General features: G+C 44.4%; 2 protein-coding genes across 6 annotated transcripts; one reads left to right on the forward strand and one right to left on the reverse strand.

The window, feature by feature from the left end:
* Positions 1 to 302: 302 nt before the first annotated feature.
* On the reverse strand, positions 303 to 4236 carry rmi1 (RMI1, RecQ mediated genome instability 1, homolog (S. cerevisiae)). The gene is made up of 4 exons (XM_071403911.1): positions 4149 to 4236; positions 2845 to 2883; positions 2367 to 2580; positions 303 to 2281 (listed from the first exon to the last, which is right to left on the reverse strand). Exons 3-4 carry the CDS (start codon positions 2514 to 2516, stop codon positions 653 to 655), a joined length of 1779 nt encoding a protein of 592 aa, XP_071260012.1. The 5' UTR covers positions 2517 to 2580; positions 2845 to 2883; positions 4149 to 4236; the 3' UTR covers positions 303 to 652.
* LOC139577101 (heterogeneous nuclear ribonucleoprotein K-like) lies at positions 3604 to 13135 on the forward strand. 5 transcript variants are annotated; one of them, XM_071403912.1, is made up of 17 exons: positions 3604 to 3722; positions 4850 to 4917; positions 5028 to 5181; positions 5546 to 5643; positions 5922 to 5978; positions 6947 to 6990; positions 8302 to 8374; positions 8542 to 8655; positions 8873 to 9001; positions 9122 to 9462; positions 9647 to 9700; positions 10013 to 10058; positions 10715 to 10730; positions 11149 to 11181; positions 11320 to 11387; positions 11780 to 11949; positions 12541 to 13135. In XM_071403912.1, the coding sequence occupies exons 3-17, from the start codon at positions 5121 to 5123 to the stop codon at positions 12569 to 12571; spliced, it is 1335 nt and encodes a 444-aa protein (XP_071260013.1). In that variant the 5' UTR covers positions 3604 to 3722; positions 4850 to 4917; positions 5028 to 5120; the 3' UTR covers positions 12572 to 13135. The 5 variants fall into 5 exon arrangements, with proteins under 5 accessions (XP_071260013.1, XP_071260014.1, XP_071260015.1 ...); XM_071403913.1 differs by having other exon boundaries at positions 12707 to 13135; XM_071403914.1 differs by having other exon boundaries at positions 10016 to 10058.
* Positions 13136 to 17599: the final 4464 nt, after the last annotated feature.

A 17599-nucleotide genomic window follows, 5' to 3' on the forward strand; every position in this document is an offset into this window, starting at 1 on the left:
GTATATGACCGAAAATGTGTCATTGTGTAGTAAACTACATGGACTGACCTGTAGCAAAAGCAGGGATGGTGAAAAGTAATTCTAAGAGTACAGAGGATAGAGAAAAACATTAAAATTGGATTTATCCATCAAAATAAAACTGTCATACATTAGCAACAGTTAATCTAATCAACCATCAGTGAGGGACATCTACAGTTGCATACCTTCTATCAAATACTGAAGGCTAACTTCTTAAAAATACTGTATTTTAGTACTGTAATAAGCTTGTGTTACTTCACATTCAAAACACACAAAAAATAATATTTTAAGAATAATTCATATTTATTAACATTGTTGCCCTTGAACATTCAAAAATGTTCAAGAGTAGCCTGATGGCTGCATGAATGAAGTTTTACAACAGTGGACCAGGGCCAGAGAGCTGGAAATCCACATACATCCAAGGCAGTCATCACAACCCAGAATTCCCCAAAGCAGTCCTCCATAGTCCACATCACAGAAGGTTGGTGGCACCTTAATTGGGGAGGACGGTCTCATGGTAATCGCTGGAGTGGAATAAGTGGAATGGTATCAAATACATCAAACACATGGCTTCCATACGTTCGATGCCATTTCATTCACTCCATTCCAGCCATTATTATGAGCTGTCCTCCCCTCAGCAGCCTTCACTGGTCCATGTCCCAGAGTCCTCCTGCCCACGCCTGCCTTTCACTCGCTCCTCCAGGGCTCGGAAGTCCTCCTCTGTGACTGCATCAGCCTTGAGGACCACAGCCTTCCCACCGGCGGGGTCCAACCGCAGAGTCATCACGCAACACATGTCCACCAGGCCCTGCTGACACGCCTTCATCCCTGCGTCCTTCCGGGCTGGGTCTAACTTCGACTTCTCAGCCGCTGAGAACCCCAGCAGGCCCGTCAGAACCTGGTCTGAGAGGTGAACGTCCATGTAACCAGTTCCATCAGAGATGGAGGCGCTGACCCGCCACTCCCCCTTACTGCATTTGAGGTTCCCTTGCAGGGTGACGATGAAGGCTTTCACACACACCTCACTCACGCACTCCAGCAGGCCCGAGGTGCCCGCAGCAACCTGTTGCAGCAAACACAGGTACGTAAACGGGGATGAATCGAGCGTCACAGTCACCGCACCCTCTGGGATTTTGGTTGAGAGCCTCTCTGCTCCTGCCACAGAGGGCTGGCCTGTTCCCAGTTCTCTGACACAGGTACTATCTCGTCTTTGCTCATGTCTAGGAGCTTTTGGCTCTGGTGGGAAGCAGTTCATGTCCTCGTCCAAAACAGGACCATCCCTCTCATCAAGGGAGTCAAAATGGCTTTCGTTTCTCATGTCATCTAATGGTGGAGCGTTGTGGTTAGATACTTCTTCCTGCCTTCTCCTCAGGTTGTCTCTTTGATTATCCCTCCTGTTTGTCAGTTGGATTGGGCTCTCCTGGAAAATCATACCATCAAGCTCATCCAGGGGAAGGTCATCAAAGTCCTCATCTGGGATGTCCAAATTGTCCAGTTCCAGGACCTCATGGGGCGAAGAGCTTACGAGTAGAGAATCTGCAAGGCTTTCAATGAGCCGACTCTGCAACGAGGCATTTCTGTAAGAGGCAGAGGATTCCTCACTGCGGGTCCTGTAGCCACTCTCCAGGCTGGGATCCACACTCCACCCCACCTGCCTCTCCTGGGTCTCCAGGTTGGCCAGCAGCTCCAGGTCGTCTGATTCCTGGTTGTCAGCCTGCTGGTTAACTGGTTGTGGGACCTCTGGCTGCTCAGCCGGACCCTGTAGCTCCACCTCAGGCAGTCCCAGAGCCCTGCATAGCACCTTCCCTTGAGAGTGCCTCTCACCCAGCTCCTCCACCTCCCCTCCCAGCACCTTTACGTTGCCTGGCTTCAGCAGAAGCACCCCTAGCCGGCAGGTTATTTGGCCCTGCAGCTGCAGTTTGACTCCTGGCTTGAGGGTGGTGCTGAGTGCAGGGATGGGCTGGTACTCCATGGCCTCCAGGGTCTGCACACCATCAGTGAGCTGCAGCAGCAGCATGCGTGTGGGTTTGGCCTCCCAGGGCCGCTGGGTGGCCTGGGTGATGGCTGACACAGCCTCGTTGGTGCAGTCAGTGCCCCTCCAGCCCTGAAGCTGGCCATAGGCAGGCTGGCTAATGTCCAGTAGGGAGTCCAGCTGCACGCAGAAGCTGCCGCTGAGCTCCGACTTCTGGACCTGAGATAGCCCTGCAGGGAGCACAGAGTGGGCCAGGTCACGTAGGTCGGTCAGCAGCCACTGATCCAGGACCTGCAATGACACAAATGTTAAATTTGTGTAAAGAGCTTCAATTCATTTGTACCAGAGTTGAGAAAAATGGTTAATGAAATAGTACCTGCTGATTAAGCTGGTGTTGAGGCAGGGGGGCTCCTCCTCCTTCCTGCTGCAGCCACTCCACACATGCCTCTAGCCAGGCGAAAGGCACCTGGACCTGCCAAGAGGACTGGAGCCAGGTCTGGGTTGCTAGCACATCCTGAGGGCTCATCCCCTCTCTGTCAGGTGGTGCCACTTAACAGTTGACCAGAACCTCCAGGCAATGTCTCATAGGCCTACAAAGTGCCAGAGGACAGAGTGAGAACAGACTCACTGGCCATGCAGATGACAATCTGTGTACTGAAGTATAATAAGAACGGGACGGTTGTTTTCAATGGGAATGGAACGTATCTAAAAGAGAACATTCATTTCAGTATGAAGAAACAGAAAGCTAGTGTTCATGCATGTATGGGAAAGCAAGAAAATCAGTCAGAGAAATAACTTAATATCAAACAGTGACAGAAGTCACTTAAAAAAAAGAGAAACCTTCATTTACTTACAATGGTTTTTAGTCTTTCTGTACGAGAAGACTAGTACGGCTGCTTTTCGTTGGGCGAATCGCCAAGGCGCCAAAAATGTGGAGGCAGAATAGAGTGAAAATGTTTGTGAGGAGCTTAGGCAAGCTCCCATAATACTTTTTTTGACATTTCGCGAAGCATACTAAAGGTGTGATATGTACATTTTAGAACTATGATAGAATTAGCAAGATACATCCCTATATGAACATAACTAGTAAGTATTCACATTATCAGCAAGACTGAACGCGAAGCCTGCTACATATCAACCAAACTATCTAGGTACGGAAGAATGAGTTACCACATCACTAGTTACCACAGACACAAAGTCATAAACCCCGCCTATTTGTAAAATGTTCTTCTTAAATCAGATTTGAAACCTAACTCCAACCTTAACACTAACCAAACTGCTAACCTTATGCCTAACTCTAACTTTAAAGTATGACCAAAAAGCACATTTTTGTTTTCATAAATTTGTACGATAGCCAATTTTGACTTTGTGGCTGTGGTAGTGAAAACCGGAAGATATCATCACTGCAATCCGATATCCTTGGGACGTCCTTATCCTAAACCCTACCTAGCCCAATTTCATAATTTACGTTACAACTTCAATTGGGGGGGTATGGACGTCCCAAGGATCCCTTACAGCAAGGACCACGGAAGAATGAGCGACAACATTGTTTGAGACACGCCTCCATCCTGTGAATGGCATACGAGCTGTCCAATGCTTGCTCTTTATTTACAATTCAATCGAAGCGGCTACATCTTTCTTTAGTGCACTTTTTCAGAGCCATTTTTGTGCTTGCGTTCTTCGTCAGGGTGAGAAGGGTCGAAAACGAGTAGCAATACAAGGTGTAGCGCAGGTCTGTTTTACACACATTTCTATTTAGCTCTGTAACAAATACATTACATTTGATTACATGTTAATGCGATGGTATGAGCAAAATCATTTGCGTAACTACATAACCAAAGTAATGCCAGCCATGCATGGCTAGCTAGCAAATGTTAGCTAATTATTGTATCCGGTGTAACGTTAGTTAGCTGTTTATCATAGCTAGCTAGTTTACACGGCTACATTTAGAATATTAAACGTCAATTGTAGATATGGATGTCATAGGTTTATTAAAAGTTATACATTGTTTTTTCATGCCCATAACTACTAAACTAGCTACCTACATAATATTAGCAGCCCAACGGCTAGCTAGTTAAACAACAGAAGCTAACGTTAGCTAGTCAACTGAATGCACTTACTGGCTTCCCAAGATGGATGCTAGTTTGTTCTTACTCACCTAGCTAGCGTGCACATTTTCTCGTCTAGCCTAGAGAGCTACCCACATTATTGGGTTTTCAAACGTTATGCGCACATCATTAATCTAAACGGAATGCCCGATGAAACGCATACTTTTACCGTAGTTAGCTAAACGTGTCCAGTGTAGCTAAGATAATTCTCGGTGCGAGATGGTTCTGAGACGAGCCCTCTGCATTGACATTCTCAGTTGTCCAGACTCAGGTTTCGACATTGTGCCAGGTCGAATATATTGTCAAATGCAACGGCATTGAAACTTCATTCATGCGATTGAAGTTAGATACTTAAATTAAATGTTCATGTGTATCAATTAATTCCACATCAGTATGATCAGTTAAGTAACGTAAATTGTCATCTGTTCTCCTCTGTGTAGGCCGTAATTGTAAATAAGAATTTGTTCTTAACTGACGTGTCTAGTTAAATATGGTACATTTTTTTAAAGGTTACATTTTTATTTCCAGAATTGTAAAGAGCTCAACTCACGCATTCATTTGAATCAATGCTGTTCCAGATGCTACACCTCCATCACATCTGCTGTTTTATTTTATGAAATGTGTCATTACCCAACCTTAATCCGCATTTATTACACTTTTGTAATCGTATCAGTGTCATGTAAGATTATTCTTGGGCACGGTTTTTTATGGCACTAGCTAACGTTAATCAACCTAAGCTTTTTCTCAATAGGTTAGCAGCGGCTCTGAGACTTGTTACGTTCCGCCCATAACACGCCCATCTTCTCGCAATAAATAGCGGTAAGTGTTGGTTACCAGGCTAGTCTCATCTGCCATACTGACTGTTTCGTCAGTTCTGAAAACTCAAAATCTCACACTCATCAAGTTACATCGACCATGTCCCTCCACAGCCAGTCAGACCGAGGAGCCCTCTCCTTTCTCCCCACTCTTACCTGCTCCCAGGACCGAGGTGCCTGGCCTACCCTGCCCGGTGTTAACTGACAATGGAGACAGAAATTGAACAACAAGAAGAAGATACCTCATTCAGCAACACAGAAACCAACGGTGAGTTATAATCCCTCCATGTATTAATTATATGTTACTAGTATATCAAATGAATATGAACAGTATAGTTATTCTAAATAATGTAATATGTATGGTGCACCGTCTATGTCCTCTCCTGTATTCATTACTTATTTATCAATGGTCTAAAATATAAGCATTTCAGTTCCTAAATTGTAGCTGCCAAAAAAAGTTCAGAGCAGATGTGTGTAGTGAAGAAACCATGTCTATTAAATCTATACAGTTTTAACATGCAAGTACAATGAGTGGGAAATTAGTATTGTGTGTATTGTTTTTACATCAATTGAATGCAGAACTAGAGAACCTGTGTATGTGGGAAATTAAACTCAGTATTTTTCCTTCTCAGGTAAGCGTCCTGCGGAGGACGCTGATGAGGAGCAGTCCTATAAGCGCTCCAGAAACACAGAGGACATGGTGGAGCTCCGCATACTCCTGCAGAGCAAAGTCAGTCCGCTTTCTGTTCCTCATTCACAATCTCCTCATGGCATTTCCTGCAATGTAGCCTGTCTTCTTTCCTCCCCAATCTTCTATTGAACCTTTGTTTGACCAGATCTGGGAGTTTAACGTTTACATTTTTCTACCCCCTGTGGTTCATTGTCCGATTTAATGGCGTCAAGATCCGTTTTCAATTATGTAGTTTGCAGATGTCTTGAGTTTTTTAAAATTTTTATGGTGTATCACAATAAGTTTGATATCATCTGACTATTCTATTTTTGCTTCAGAATGCAGGAGCCGTGATTGGGAAGGGTGGTAAAAACATAAAATCCCTGCGCACAGACGTGAGTACATTTACACCTTTTCTTATTGGGGTAAGCGCGGGTTATATTAACAGTACCCACCCCCTTATACTGGGATGTACTTTGGGAATGTATGATTTTAATACTTTATATGTGAAAGTTGAGGCATTTTACATTTGGTAGTTTGGCCTTAAGAAAATGGGCCTGTTAACTGTGGTTGGGGAAGTAAAGCTATGCTGTTTTGGGGTAACGATTAATGCAGGGATATGTGTATTGAGACCTGATTTACACCGGTTATGGTATATTCCCTCCAAAGTGTAATGTCATTGTAATCAAATGGCGCCCGCAAATCGATATGAAACAGCTGGCCTTTTTTTGTTTAATGAATAGTGATGTTACTACCAGGCATCAGCACCGCTAAGACTCATTAATACTTGAGTGGGCCCAGTGTATTTTAGGGTAGAGCTGTTATAGCACCCAAAGCCAATTCATCATTCTATAGGAAATGTCTTGTATATAAACAACCTGGCCAATTCTCAACTAATTTAATGTCATTACCTCTCTCTTTCTCTACTCTCCACTCTTCTCCCTCTCCTCTACCACTATCGCTCTCTCACCTTCCTCTCTACATCTCCCCCTCCTTTTCTTCTCGTTCATTCTACCGGTCTTTCTCTCTACCTCAATACCTTTGTCTTCTCCTTTTCTATCTCCACTTCTGCACTCTTAAAACAAAAAAATCTCAGAGAATGAAATCACAATGAAGAATATTAGCCTGTATTAAAATGTATTCCTCTTCCCCCTCCCTCTTCCCTCTCCTGTTTTTTATTTTTGTTTATTTTTGCCCACTTCCTCTGTTGCCCATGTTCTGGATCGCCCCTCCTGCGCCCGCCCACCTGACACCCTGGTTGGCCCTGCCCATAATCGTGCCCCTCCCTAAATGGGCGCCTTACTTGATTGACATCTGTGTGCTCGAATGGCCCCTGCCCATGCCACGCCCACGGCCCTTGCAGTTCAATGCCAGTGTGTCAGTCCCAGACAGCAGTGGGCCTGAGCGGTATGTCCCTAAGCTCCTCCCTCTCACTACCTGACTACAGGAAATAAACAAACAAACCTGCCTCTGTTCTAGTGACAATATCAAAATCTGCCTCTGTTCCTGTGACAAACATGTAAACTTTCCTCCATTTGTTCAGTGACAGCATTATAAGCCTCTGTTTTTAGTGAGGGTTTCAACAAATACTTTAAACCTGCCTCTGTTCTAATGACCGTATTTCAACATTCTATATTTTATTTCAGTGACAGTATCTTTCCCTTCCACGTTCCTCACCTCCCTCCTTCTCAGAATCGGTGTGCTGGTCTGTTTTAGTTTCTCACATTCCCCCCATATCCTCTTGTTCCCTCTTTGATTTTTGTGGGTGGTTTGACCACTGTAATTACTGTAAAGAATGTTCTGCCATAGAGCAGCTAGTGTTCAAGTGTTGTATGTCTTTTTCTTGTCTTTACTCTTCATATTATCTTTGCCATTGTTGAAACTGTTGAACATGAACTTATTTGTCACCTCATGGCTGTGGCCCATGCCCTTGCCTTCCCTCAACATCCTTCTGTCCAATAGTGGGGAGCATAACTCTCTGTTGCCCTGCCAACTCTCACCCATCTTTAAGTTAACTTTAAACTGTTCCATAGTTTGGTGTTTTTTTTGTTGGCTTCGGCTACTACTGTCATGTTGTTGTTTTTTTATTGACCTTTTGTTCTTTTCTTCCCCCCCCCCCCCCCATGTTGAGCCACAGTACAGTTCCTTTAGTGCGCTGGCAGCAGGCCCCATCGGTGCAAACCACCCACCAACCTTTCCTCCCCCTCCCTCTTCCAGCGGTCACTAAAACACACTTGCTTTCTTTGGGTTCCTTTTACCTGTTTATTTTTTTGGTTCCTCTTCTTTGTCAGACACTTTGAAGGGAGTTACTTTTTTTCAGTCTTTATTTGTCTATGTATGGGTATCTGCTGCTACGTTATATAGATATCAATGGGTTTTGGTCTGTCCATTTCTATTCCTCAGTTGTGATTTTGGAGGGTGCACATGGAAATATAAATACTAGATATGGCCGTTGGTACACTCTTCACAGAACATTGACTTGAATGGGAATGCTCATTCTAGTAAATCTATTTCAATGGGAGTGCTACCTGGTTAACCCCCCACAGCGGGGGTGGGAGGGAATGGGTTTTTAATTCGTTATTAGACGGTATGGTTGGAGGTTTTGCTGAGGGAGAGTTGACCTCGGCTTTGAAATACTGTTTGTTTCTTCTATGCCCCTCGTCACCATTTGATTGGTCCTCCTGGGAATGTCCTGCACTGTGATTGGTGTCTCTAAAGAATTCTGAGCATCGGTGCGGAAATCGAGACCGTTGGAGACATCCTGCTCAAGATCATCCCTACTCTGGAGGAGGTGAGCCTGGGTTGGAGATGAGCCTAATGGCTGCCTACCATTTTCAATGATAGTCCTATGGTACAGCTAGACATTGAGTTTGTTGATAACATATAAATATCAAATGCACCGATCTGAATATGGTGATGCTAAAGTCCTTTTCTCTGATTGCCCCAAATCCTCCTTAGTACCAACAGTACAATGGGATGGACTTTGACTGTGAGCTGAGGCTGCTGATCCACCAGAGCCTGGCAGGCAGCATCATTGGCGTGAAGGGAGCCAAGATCAAAGAGCTGCGAGAGGTACAGTTACACCGAACTTCTCACCTGGGTCATGTTCAGTAGCTAAAAAAATGGGAGGACATCTTAAAACCAGTGAGATAAACCTGTCCCATAAGAATGCACATTTTCCTTTGAGCTTACTGCAGGTGACCCCGATTCCATGTTTTTCTGTGGGTTCTTCTCAGACCAATGGCATTGCTTTGTCTTATTTGACCAGTGTTTACTTTGACCATTGCAGAACACCCAGACCAACATCAAGCTGTTCCAGGAGTGCTGTCCCCAGTCCACAGACCGCGTGGTTCTGGTCAGCGGCAAGTCTGAGCGTGTCGTCGAGTGCATCAAGATCATGCTGGATCTCATCGCTGAGGTTGGTGTTCTGATCAAACTGTTGGTTCTCTTATCGAACCATTGACTGAGCTGCTTAACATACCAGTGTAAAAACCACAGCCAGTCAACTGTAGAAATTGGGTGATCCTGTCCCCCTCAGGCTCCCATAAAAGGGCGCACCCAGCCCTACGACCCTAACTTCTACGACGAGACATATGACTACGGTGGCTTCACCGTGATGTTTGAGGAGCGCGGGGGGGGTGTTGGTGGTGGTGGACGGCGCCCCATGGGGGGCTTCCACATGCGAGGCGGACGTGGTGGCGGAGGGTTTGACCGGATGCCCTCTGGGCGAGGTGGTCGAGGTGGGCCCATGCCCCCCGCCCGCAGGGACTATGAGGAGATGAGCCCCCGCCGTGGACCCCCGCCACCCCACCCAGGAAGAGGGGGAAGGGGAGGGAGCCGTGGCCGCAACCTGCCGCTGGCCCCACCACATAGAGGAGGGTAAGAGAGCTACACCATCGCCCATTGCCATCTCTTTCTCTAAATCTCTTGCAATCCATTTTGCTTTGTCTACATCGGTTTGCTCTTAAAGGTTCAGCAGATATATGATCCCATTTAAGTATGTATTTCATTCATAGTGTGTGTGTGGGCTCATGTGTGTGTTCCATTTCCACGTTGTTTACAGAGATGACCATTACTCCTATGATTCCTATCGGGGCAGTGCAGATGACAGACAAAAGTAAGTACTTCTCCTGCAGAATCCCCTGGTTTGGAGTCAGCCAGTCAGCACTGTGGTCAGGCAGCCAGTCAGCACTGTGGTCAGGCAGCCAGTCAGCACTGTGCTCAGGCAGCCAGTCTTGCCTGAGACTGGTCCTCTGATTTACTGGTCTCATCAGTGTCTCAGCTCTGCCATCAGTCTGTCGTCACCTCTTACTTTTGTGTGAATGCTGTGTTTTTCTCTGTCTGTGTTTGACTTGGATCAGAGATCTGCTGAAAAGCACTCTCTGACTTGTCAATATTTTCCTCAAGTCAGACTTGCATTTTCTCTCAGCAGTGACAGGCGAGGGAGACCAGGAGATCGCTATGGTGATAACATGGTTAGTGACACATGACTAAATGCATGCAGCAGTCCTCTTGGCATTTATTGGCTGAAAGCATCATCATAGACTGAAAGGGTTGTAGGTCTTTCCTAGACAATGATTGCAATTGCCTGATAATGACCACAGCTAACCACACAATAAATCCCAGCAATACATTTACCACTAACATGAAATGTAATAAACATGAGTTTACCACAGTAAACCATACATAAACACAGGTAATGGGTAACTTACCCACAGTTATAATTACCCATACCACCATAACCACTACCATCTACTCAATCGTGGGGGGGTCGGACTATGCTGTGGTTGCTAGGTGTTAATAATGCTTTGTCAGATGAGTGGGCTCTCTTTGAAAGCTAGCAGAAACTGCCTCCGGTTGCTCGGCAACTGATTATTTGAATCGCTTGTTGCCCTGGTGACTGAGGAGCCTCTGAATAGCAGGTGAAAGCTGTGGAGTGAGTGGCTGATTAGAGTTGCAAGCAGGGGGAGGGTTCTACAGTATCAAATAGGGGCTTTTGGACAAGCTGGGCAACTTGATCCTGACCATGCAAGGCCGGGATTGCATGCATCCATGTGTATACAACAGATCAGAAGGAAATCTGTGATGTGGGTTTAACCTTGCTACCCCTCTCTTTTCTGTCTTTCTGCAGGGTGGGGGTGGATATGGTGAGTTGTTCTGTTCTTCCTATGGGGTTCTGTCTAGAAGGCCAGTCTGAGTTCTGTTTGTCATTGCTGTCTCCAGTGGCACATCAAAGGCTAGTGGTTCTCCAGTGTATGTTCTAGAACCTGATTTCAACTGGTCTACTCTATAAGGCTACTATTACACTGACTCAAGTCTTGAGCATGTTGTTTTACATCAGGGCTTCTAGTCTACTATCATTTTACTTCAGCTATGTTTTATGGGATATCGTCTTTAAAATGTGTTGGTCTACTCTGTGTATCAGGTTGGTAAATACTTATTTGTTTATGGTACCAGTCTGCTGTGGATGTGTAGATTTAAGCATATTTTCTAATAAACTTCAACCTGTAAGGCCAATTTCCCTAAGTGTAGATCTATTTTCTCGGTCTCTCTCCTTTCAAACAGATAACAGCTCGTCCTGGAACTCCTATCAGTCTGGTGAGTATAGAAACGCGTCTCGGCAGCCTGGTGTTCAATGTTGTTAGCTCATGGTATCATTAAATATGTTCCGGTTCTGTTAATAGAACCTCTGCACTTACTCAAGCTTTTTCTCTGATCTCTACTTGTCTGTGTTAGGTGGACGCGGTTCCTATAATGATATGGGAGGGCCAGTCATCACCACACAAGTGACGATCCCCAAAGACGTGAGTGTATAACCAGAGGGATGACTCTTTACCTCACATACTCTGTTCACATACAGCAGGGGTGTCAAACTCATTCCATGGAGGGCCTAGTGTCTTCGGGTTTTTGTTTTTTCCTTTAAATTAAGCCTTAGACAACCAAGTGAGGGGAGTTCCTTACTAATTAGTGACTTTAACTCATCAGTCAAGTACAAGGGCGGAGCGAACGCCTGCAGACTCTCGGACCCCCGTGGAATGAGTTTGACAAATGACATACAGAGTAATGACTCGGTCTGTCTCACCCACCATGGCCTATGAAACCCTAATGCAACACAACACCCACATTCTCTCACACACATATTTTCACACTTTTCTTGTGCATCACGTTCTGTTGACTGTGGAGTTATTCTCTCCAGCTGGCCGGCTCCATCATCGGTAAGGGAGGCCAGAGGATCAAGCAGATCCGGCATGAGTCTGGCGCCTCCATTAAGATCGACGAACCACTGGAGGGTTCAGAAGACCGCATCATCACCATCAGTGGCACGCAGGACCAGATCCAAAACGCTCAGTACCTATTGCAGAATAGGCAAGTTCTGGATGCCCTCTGAGTGAATAGAGATCATGTCTGCCTTTCTAAACACTCCCTGTTTTTAACCCACTTTTTGATCTCAAAATATGTCTATAGATGTACATATTTTTATACCCTTTTATTTTATTTCTCTGTCTGCTGATGGTGACTAACCACTTTCCTCTCATGCAATGTGCAGGTAGTTTGAGCTTCCCCTTGGGAAATGTCTGTGTATTAAACTGATTGTACAGAATTCTTGTATAACTATTATTATATTGATATGAAACTGGAGATCAATATTTTCATTGGTAATGTCTGGTTTTTGAAGAATATGATTGGTGATTTGTGATTTTTATGACTTAAGAGCCGTTTCAGTGTGAAGCAGGGAGTGGACCTCTTCCCTGCCTGTTGCTGTGTGGAAGACTAGTGATTTTGTTGTTTTTAGTTAGATGAATCGACAACAAATCACAGTCTGCCAAACGGCACAGGCTCCTCCTCTTCTGTCTCCCCAGCAACCCTCAGCCTGTCTCATTGCGCAGATGCTAATATGCTAACGCTGCATCGTAGCCATGGTGACTAACCCTGCCTCCCTCCCTCCTCTTCCCTCAGCGCACTGCACCTGCTCGGACACCAGGACTAACCCTTGCCTCAGACTACGCCCACATCCTGTGCTCTGTCTGACTCTCGTCCCCCTCTCCCACCCCAACCCCTCCTATCTATCTTAATTGACTCCTGTGAATTCTCTTATTTTTTCTTTTTACTCTTTATATTTCAGTGTGAAGCAGTCCTCTGGTCAGTTCCTCTAAACAAGGAGACTCAGATTGAAGCAAATCCCCTGGTTTGTGGGCATTTTTTAATATTTTTTTTTAAAGGGCAACATTCCTGTGCTTAATGTAGACGTTCTGCATTTTTAGAGTGTAGTTCTCTACTCCATCTCTTGTATCTGTATTTTTAAAACACATTTGTCTAAATATTTGGAGTCTCCTGACAGACTAGTGAACATTATCTATTTTTTGGGTGGGTTGATTTCTATGGTGTGTTTGTCAGTAGAGTAAGCCTGTCCTGTGTGTGTGTTCTCTCTGTGTTGGAGTTTCTCACCCACCCCCTTACTATCACTCAGTGCAACGTGCAGAATGTAAGCTTTCTTTTTTGTTGTGGTAAGGAACATTTTATGATTTAAAAAAAATAAATGTAGGAAATTGAACTTCTTGGTTATGTTTTTCAGTTAATTAAATGTATTTTCAGGATGCATGTGGGGTGGGGGATTATAAATACACAAGTATCCTTATTATTCATTACATTTCTTGTCTAAACTTTTTTTCCCGTCAAAGTTTGTACCGACAGAGGTAGCCTATAGAATATTCATAAAATACATCCTCAAATTGCAATGTCTGCCTATGCTCACACATATTGTCTCAAGAAAATTCTATTATTTTTAATACCCTCAAACACCAAGTTAGGCATCTTTAATTTCAATAGGCTATCACCATCAATCGTGAATTATAATTCTTCACAAAATTTCCAAACTGCATCTGCATGCCAGTCATTTGATATCAGTTTCATGGGAATATGCATTTAGATATTCTTCAATTACTTTTGTGTGCAAATTAGAGCAGATGGTGTTAACTACACTGAACAAAAATATAAATGCAACATGTAAAATGTTGGTCCCATGTTTCATTAGCTGAAATAAGACAAGACACCTTCCCTCCACACAAAAAGCGTATTTCTCTCAAATGTTGTTCACATTTGTTTACATCCCTGTTAATGAGCATTTCTCCTTTGTCAAGATAATACATCCACCTGACAGGTGTGGCATATTAAACAGCATGATCATTACACGTGTGCACCATGTACTAGGGAGAATAAAAGGCCACTCTAAAATGTGCAGTTTTGTCATGCAACACAATATCACAGATGTCTCAAGTGGTGAGGTAGTGTGCAATTGGCATGTGGACTGCAGGAATATCCAAGAGAGCTGTTGCCAGAGAATTGAATGTTAATTTCTCTACCATAAGCCGCCTCCAACGTTGATTTAGAGAATAGGGCAGTACATCCGACCGGCCTCGCAGGCGCAAACCACGTGTAACCACGGTAGCCCAGGACCTCAACATCTGGCTACTTCACATCCGGGATCGTCTGTGGGGGTATTTCGGTCTGTGATAAAGCCCTTCTGTGGGGAAGAACTCATTCTGATTGACCACATGTTTTAACACAGTTTTAAGTAGTCACCCTTAGCCTTGATGACAGCGTTGCACACTTTCACAACCAGCTTCACCTGGAATGCTTTTCCAACAGTCTTGAAAGAGTTCCCACATATGCTGTGCACTTGTTGGCTGCTTTTCCTTCACTCTGGTCCAACTCATCCCAAACCATCTCAATTGGGTTGAGGTCGGGTGATTGTGGAGCCCAGGTCATCTGATGCAGCACTCCATCACGCTCCTTGGTCAAATAGCCCTTACACAGCCTGGAGGTGTGTTCAGTCATTGTCCTGTTGAAAAACCAATGATAGTCTCACTAAGCGCAAACCAGATGGGATGGTGTATCGCTGCAGAATGCTGGGGTAGCCATGCTGGTTGGGTGCTTTGAATTCTACATAAATCACAGACGGTGTCACCAGCAAAGCACACCACCACCTCCGTGCTTCACAGTTGGGGACCACACACACGGAAGTCATCCGTTCACCTACTCTGTGTTTTACAAAGCGACAGCGGTTGGAACCAAAAATATCACATTTGGACTCATCAGACCAAAGGACAGATTTCCACCGGTCTAATGTCCATTGCTTGTGTTTCTTGGCCCAAGCAAGTCTCTTCTTATTGGTGTCCTTTGGTAGTGGTTTCTTTGCAGCAATTAGACCATGAAGGCCTGATTTCATGCGGTCTCCTCTGAACAGTTGATGTTGAGATGTCTGATACTTGAACTCTGAAGCATTTATTTGGGCTGCAATTTCTGGTAACTCTAATGAACTTATCCTCTGCAGGATAAGACTTGGTCTTTTACCAAATAGGGCTATCTTATGTATACCATCCCTACCTTGTCACAACACAACTGATTGGCTCAAACGCATTAAGGAAAGAAATTCCACAAATGAACTTTTAACAAGGCACACCTGTTAATTGAAATGCATTTCAGGTGACTACCTCATGAAGCTGGTTGAGAGAATGCCAAGGGTGTGCAAAGATGTCAAGGCATTGGGTAGCTGTTTTGAATCTCAAATATAAAATGTATTTTGATTTGTTTAACACTTGGTCACTACATGATTCCATGTGTAATTTCATAGTTATGTCTTCACTATTATTCTACAATGTAGAAAATAGTAACCATTTATAAAAACCCTGGAATGAGTAGGTGCGTCCAAACTTTTGACTGGTACTATACATAAACTCAGCAAAAAAAGAAACGTCCTCTCACTGTCAACTGTGTTTATTTTCAGCAAACTTAACATGTGTAAATATTTGTATGAACATAAGATTCAACATCTGAGACACAAACTGAACAAGTTCCACAGACATGCGACTAGCATAAATTGAATAATGTGTCCCTGAACAAAGGGAGGGTCAAAATCAAAAGTCAGTATCTGGATTAAGTACTGCAGTGCATCTCCTCCTCACCAGATTTGCCAGTTATTTCTGTGAGATGTTACCCCACTCTTCCACCAAGGCACCTGCAAGTCCCCGGACATTTCTGGGGGCAATGGCCCTAGCCCTCACCCTCCGATCCAACAGGTCCCAGACATGCTCAATGGGATTGAGATCCGGGTTCTTCGCTGGCCATGGCAGAACACTGACTTTCCTGTCTTGCAGGAAATCATGCACAGAATGAGCAGTATGGCTGGTGTCATTGTCAGGATGAGCCTGCAGGAAGGGTACCACATGAGGGAGGAGGATGTCTTCCCTGTAACACAGTGTCGAGATTGCCTGCAATGACAACAAGCTCAGTCCGATGATGCTGTGACACCGCCCCAGACCATGACGGACCCTCCACCTCCAAATCGATCTTGCTCCAGATTACAGGCCTCGGTGTAACACTCATTCCTTCGACGATAAACGCGAATCCGACCGTGAGACAAAACCGTGACTTTTTGCCAGTCCTGTCTGTTCCAACGGTAGTGGGTTTGTGCTCATAGGCGACATTGTTGCCGGTGATGTCTGGTGAGGACCTGCCTTACAACAGGCCAACAAGTCCTCCGTCCAGCCTCTCAGCTTATTGCGGACAGTCTGAGCACTGATGGAGGGATTGTGCGTTCCTGGTGTAACTCGGGCAGTTGTTGTTGCCATCCTGTACCTGTTCCGCAGGTGTGATGTTCGGATGTACCGATCCTGTGCAGGTGTTGTTACACGTGGTCTGCCACTGCGAGGACGATCAGCTGTACGTCCTGTCTCCCTGTAGTGCTGTCTTAGGCATCTCACAGTACGGACATTGCAATGTATTGCCCTGGCCACATCTGCAGTCCTCATGCGTCCTTGCAGCATGACTAAGGCATGTTCACGCAGATGAGCAGGGACCCTGGGCATCTTTCTTTTGGTGTTTTTCAGAGTCAGTAGAAAGGCCTCTTTTGTGTCCTAAGTTTTCATAACTGTGATCTTAATTGCCTACCGTCTGTAAGCTGTTAGTGTCTTAACGACCGTTCCACAGGTGCATGTTCATTAATTGTTTATGGTTCATTGAACAAGCATGGGAAACAGTGTTTAAATTTTTTACAATGAAGATCTGTGAAGTTATTTGGATTTTTACAAATGATCTTTGAAAGACAGGGTCCTGAAAAAGGGACGTTTTCTTTTTTTGCTGAGTTTATATTCATTAACGCATGACTGCAAGAGACGGGTTGGAATGTCTAACTGAAATATTGGACAAATCAGCCTTTTATTTTAACTAGTGGTGTTTGAAGTTGCTGTTTTAAAGTGCCAGGACAAAGGCAAAACGCGGGACTGTCCTGCACAATCCGGGAGAAGTGGTCAAATACCATTTACAATTTTTGGTGTATGTACGGTATCTCCTAGTGTTAGACTTTACATATACTCCAGAATCCATCATGCTTAATGATTTTCTTAATGTGATGATGTCCCCCTGCGCCTGACCCTTGCCCTGCTGTAGCTTGAGAAACTGACTTGTCCTATGAAAATAAAGTTTATGCCACTTGTTTGACCGAACCTGCCGACTCAGTTTGGGAACTCAGTTTAAATAGGATGCTGCAGGGTGGGACGTTGTCATAAAGAATGTTATCAATTATTATTAGGCTACGTGCACGGTTTTATTTAAAAATTGTAATGTAGTGGAGGTCCAGGAACAAAATTATCATGGTCACCACACTCGTCTAGACCTTATTTAGACAGTCTTTCAAATGTATGTTCATGCTCATTTCACTGTTGTAGAGTCGTAGCCTATAGCAGCAAAGGGTTTCATCATGTGACATTTGTATTTATTTTTTTACATATAGCTGGTTTTAGTGTAGTGGTGGTGCAATAGTAGATATATGGTGCCAAATAGCATGGGAATCCAAACTAAACAGCTCCATCTTGTTTCACTTTACTGATAAAATAACGAAAAAATTACTAAACTAATGAATAAATGAAAAAACTAGGAACAACAAACTGAAACAGCATATCCTTGGGACTGTAAAGTCCTTGGAAACAAAGATACCGGATCTGAGGAAATCGTTACAAGC

This window comes from Salvelinus alpinus, chromosome 5 (assembly GCF_045679555.1).
Source record: "Salvelinus alpinus chromosome 5, SLU_Salpinus.1, whole genome shotgun sequence".
Taxonomy (NCBI): Eukaryota; Metazoa; Chordata; class Actinopteri; order Salmoniformes; family Salmonidae; genus Salvelinus; species Salvelinus alpinus.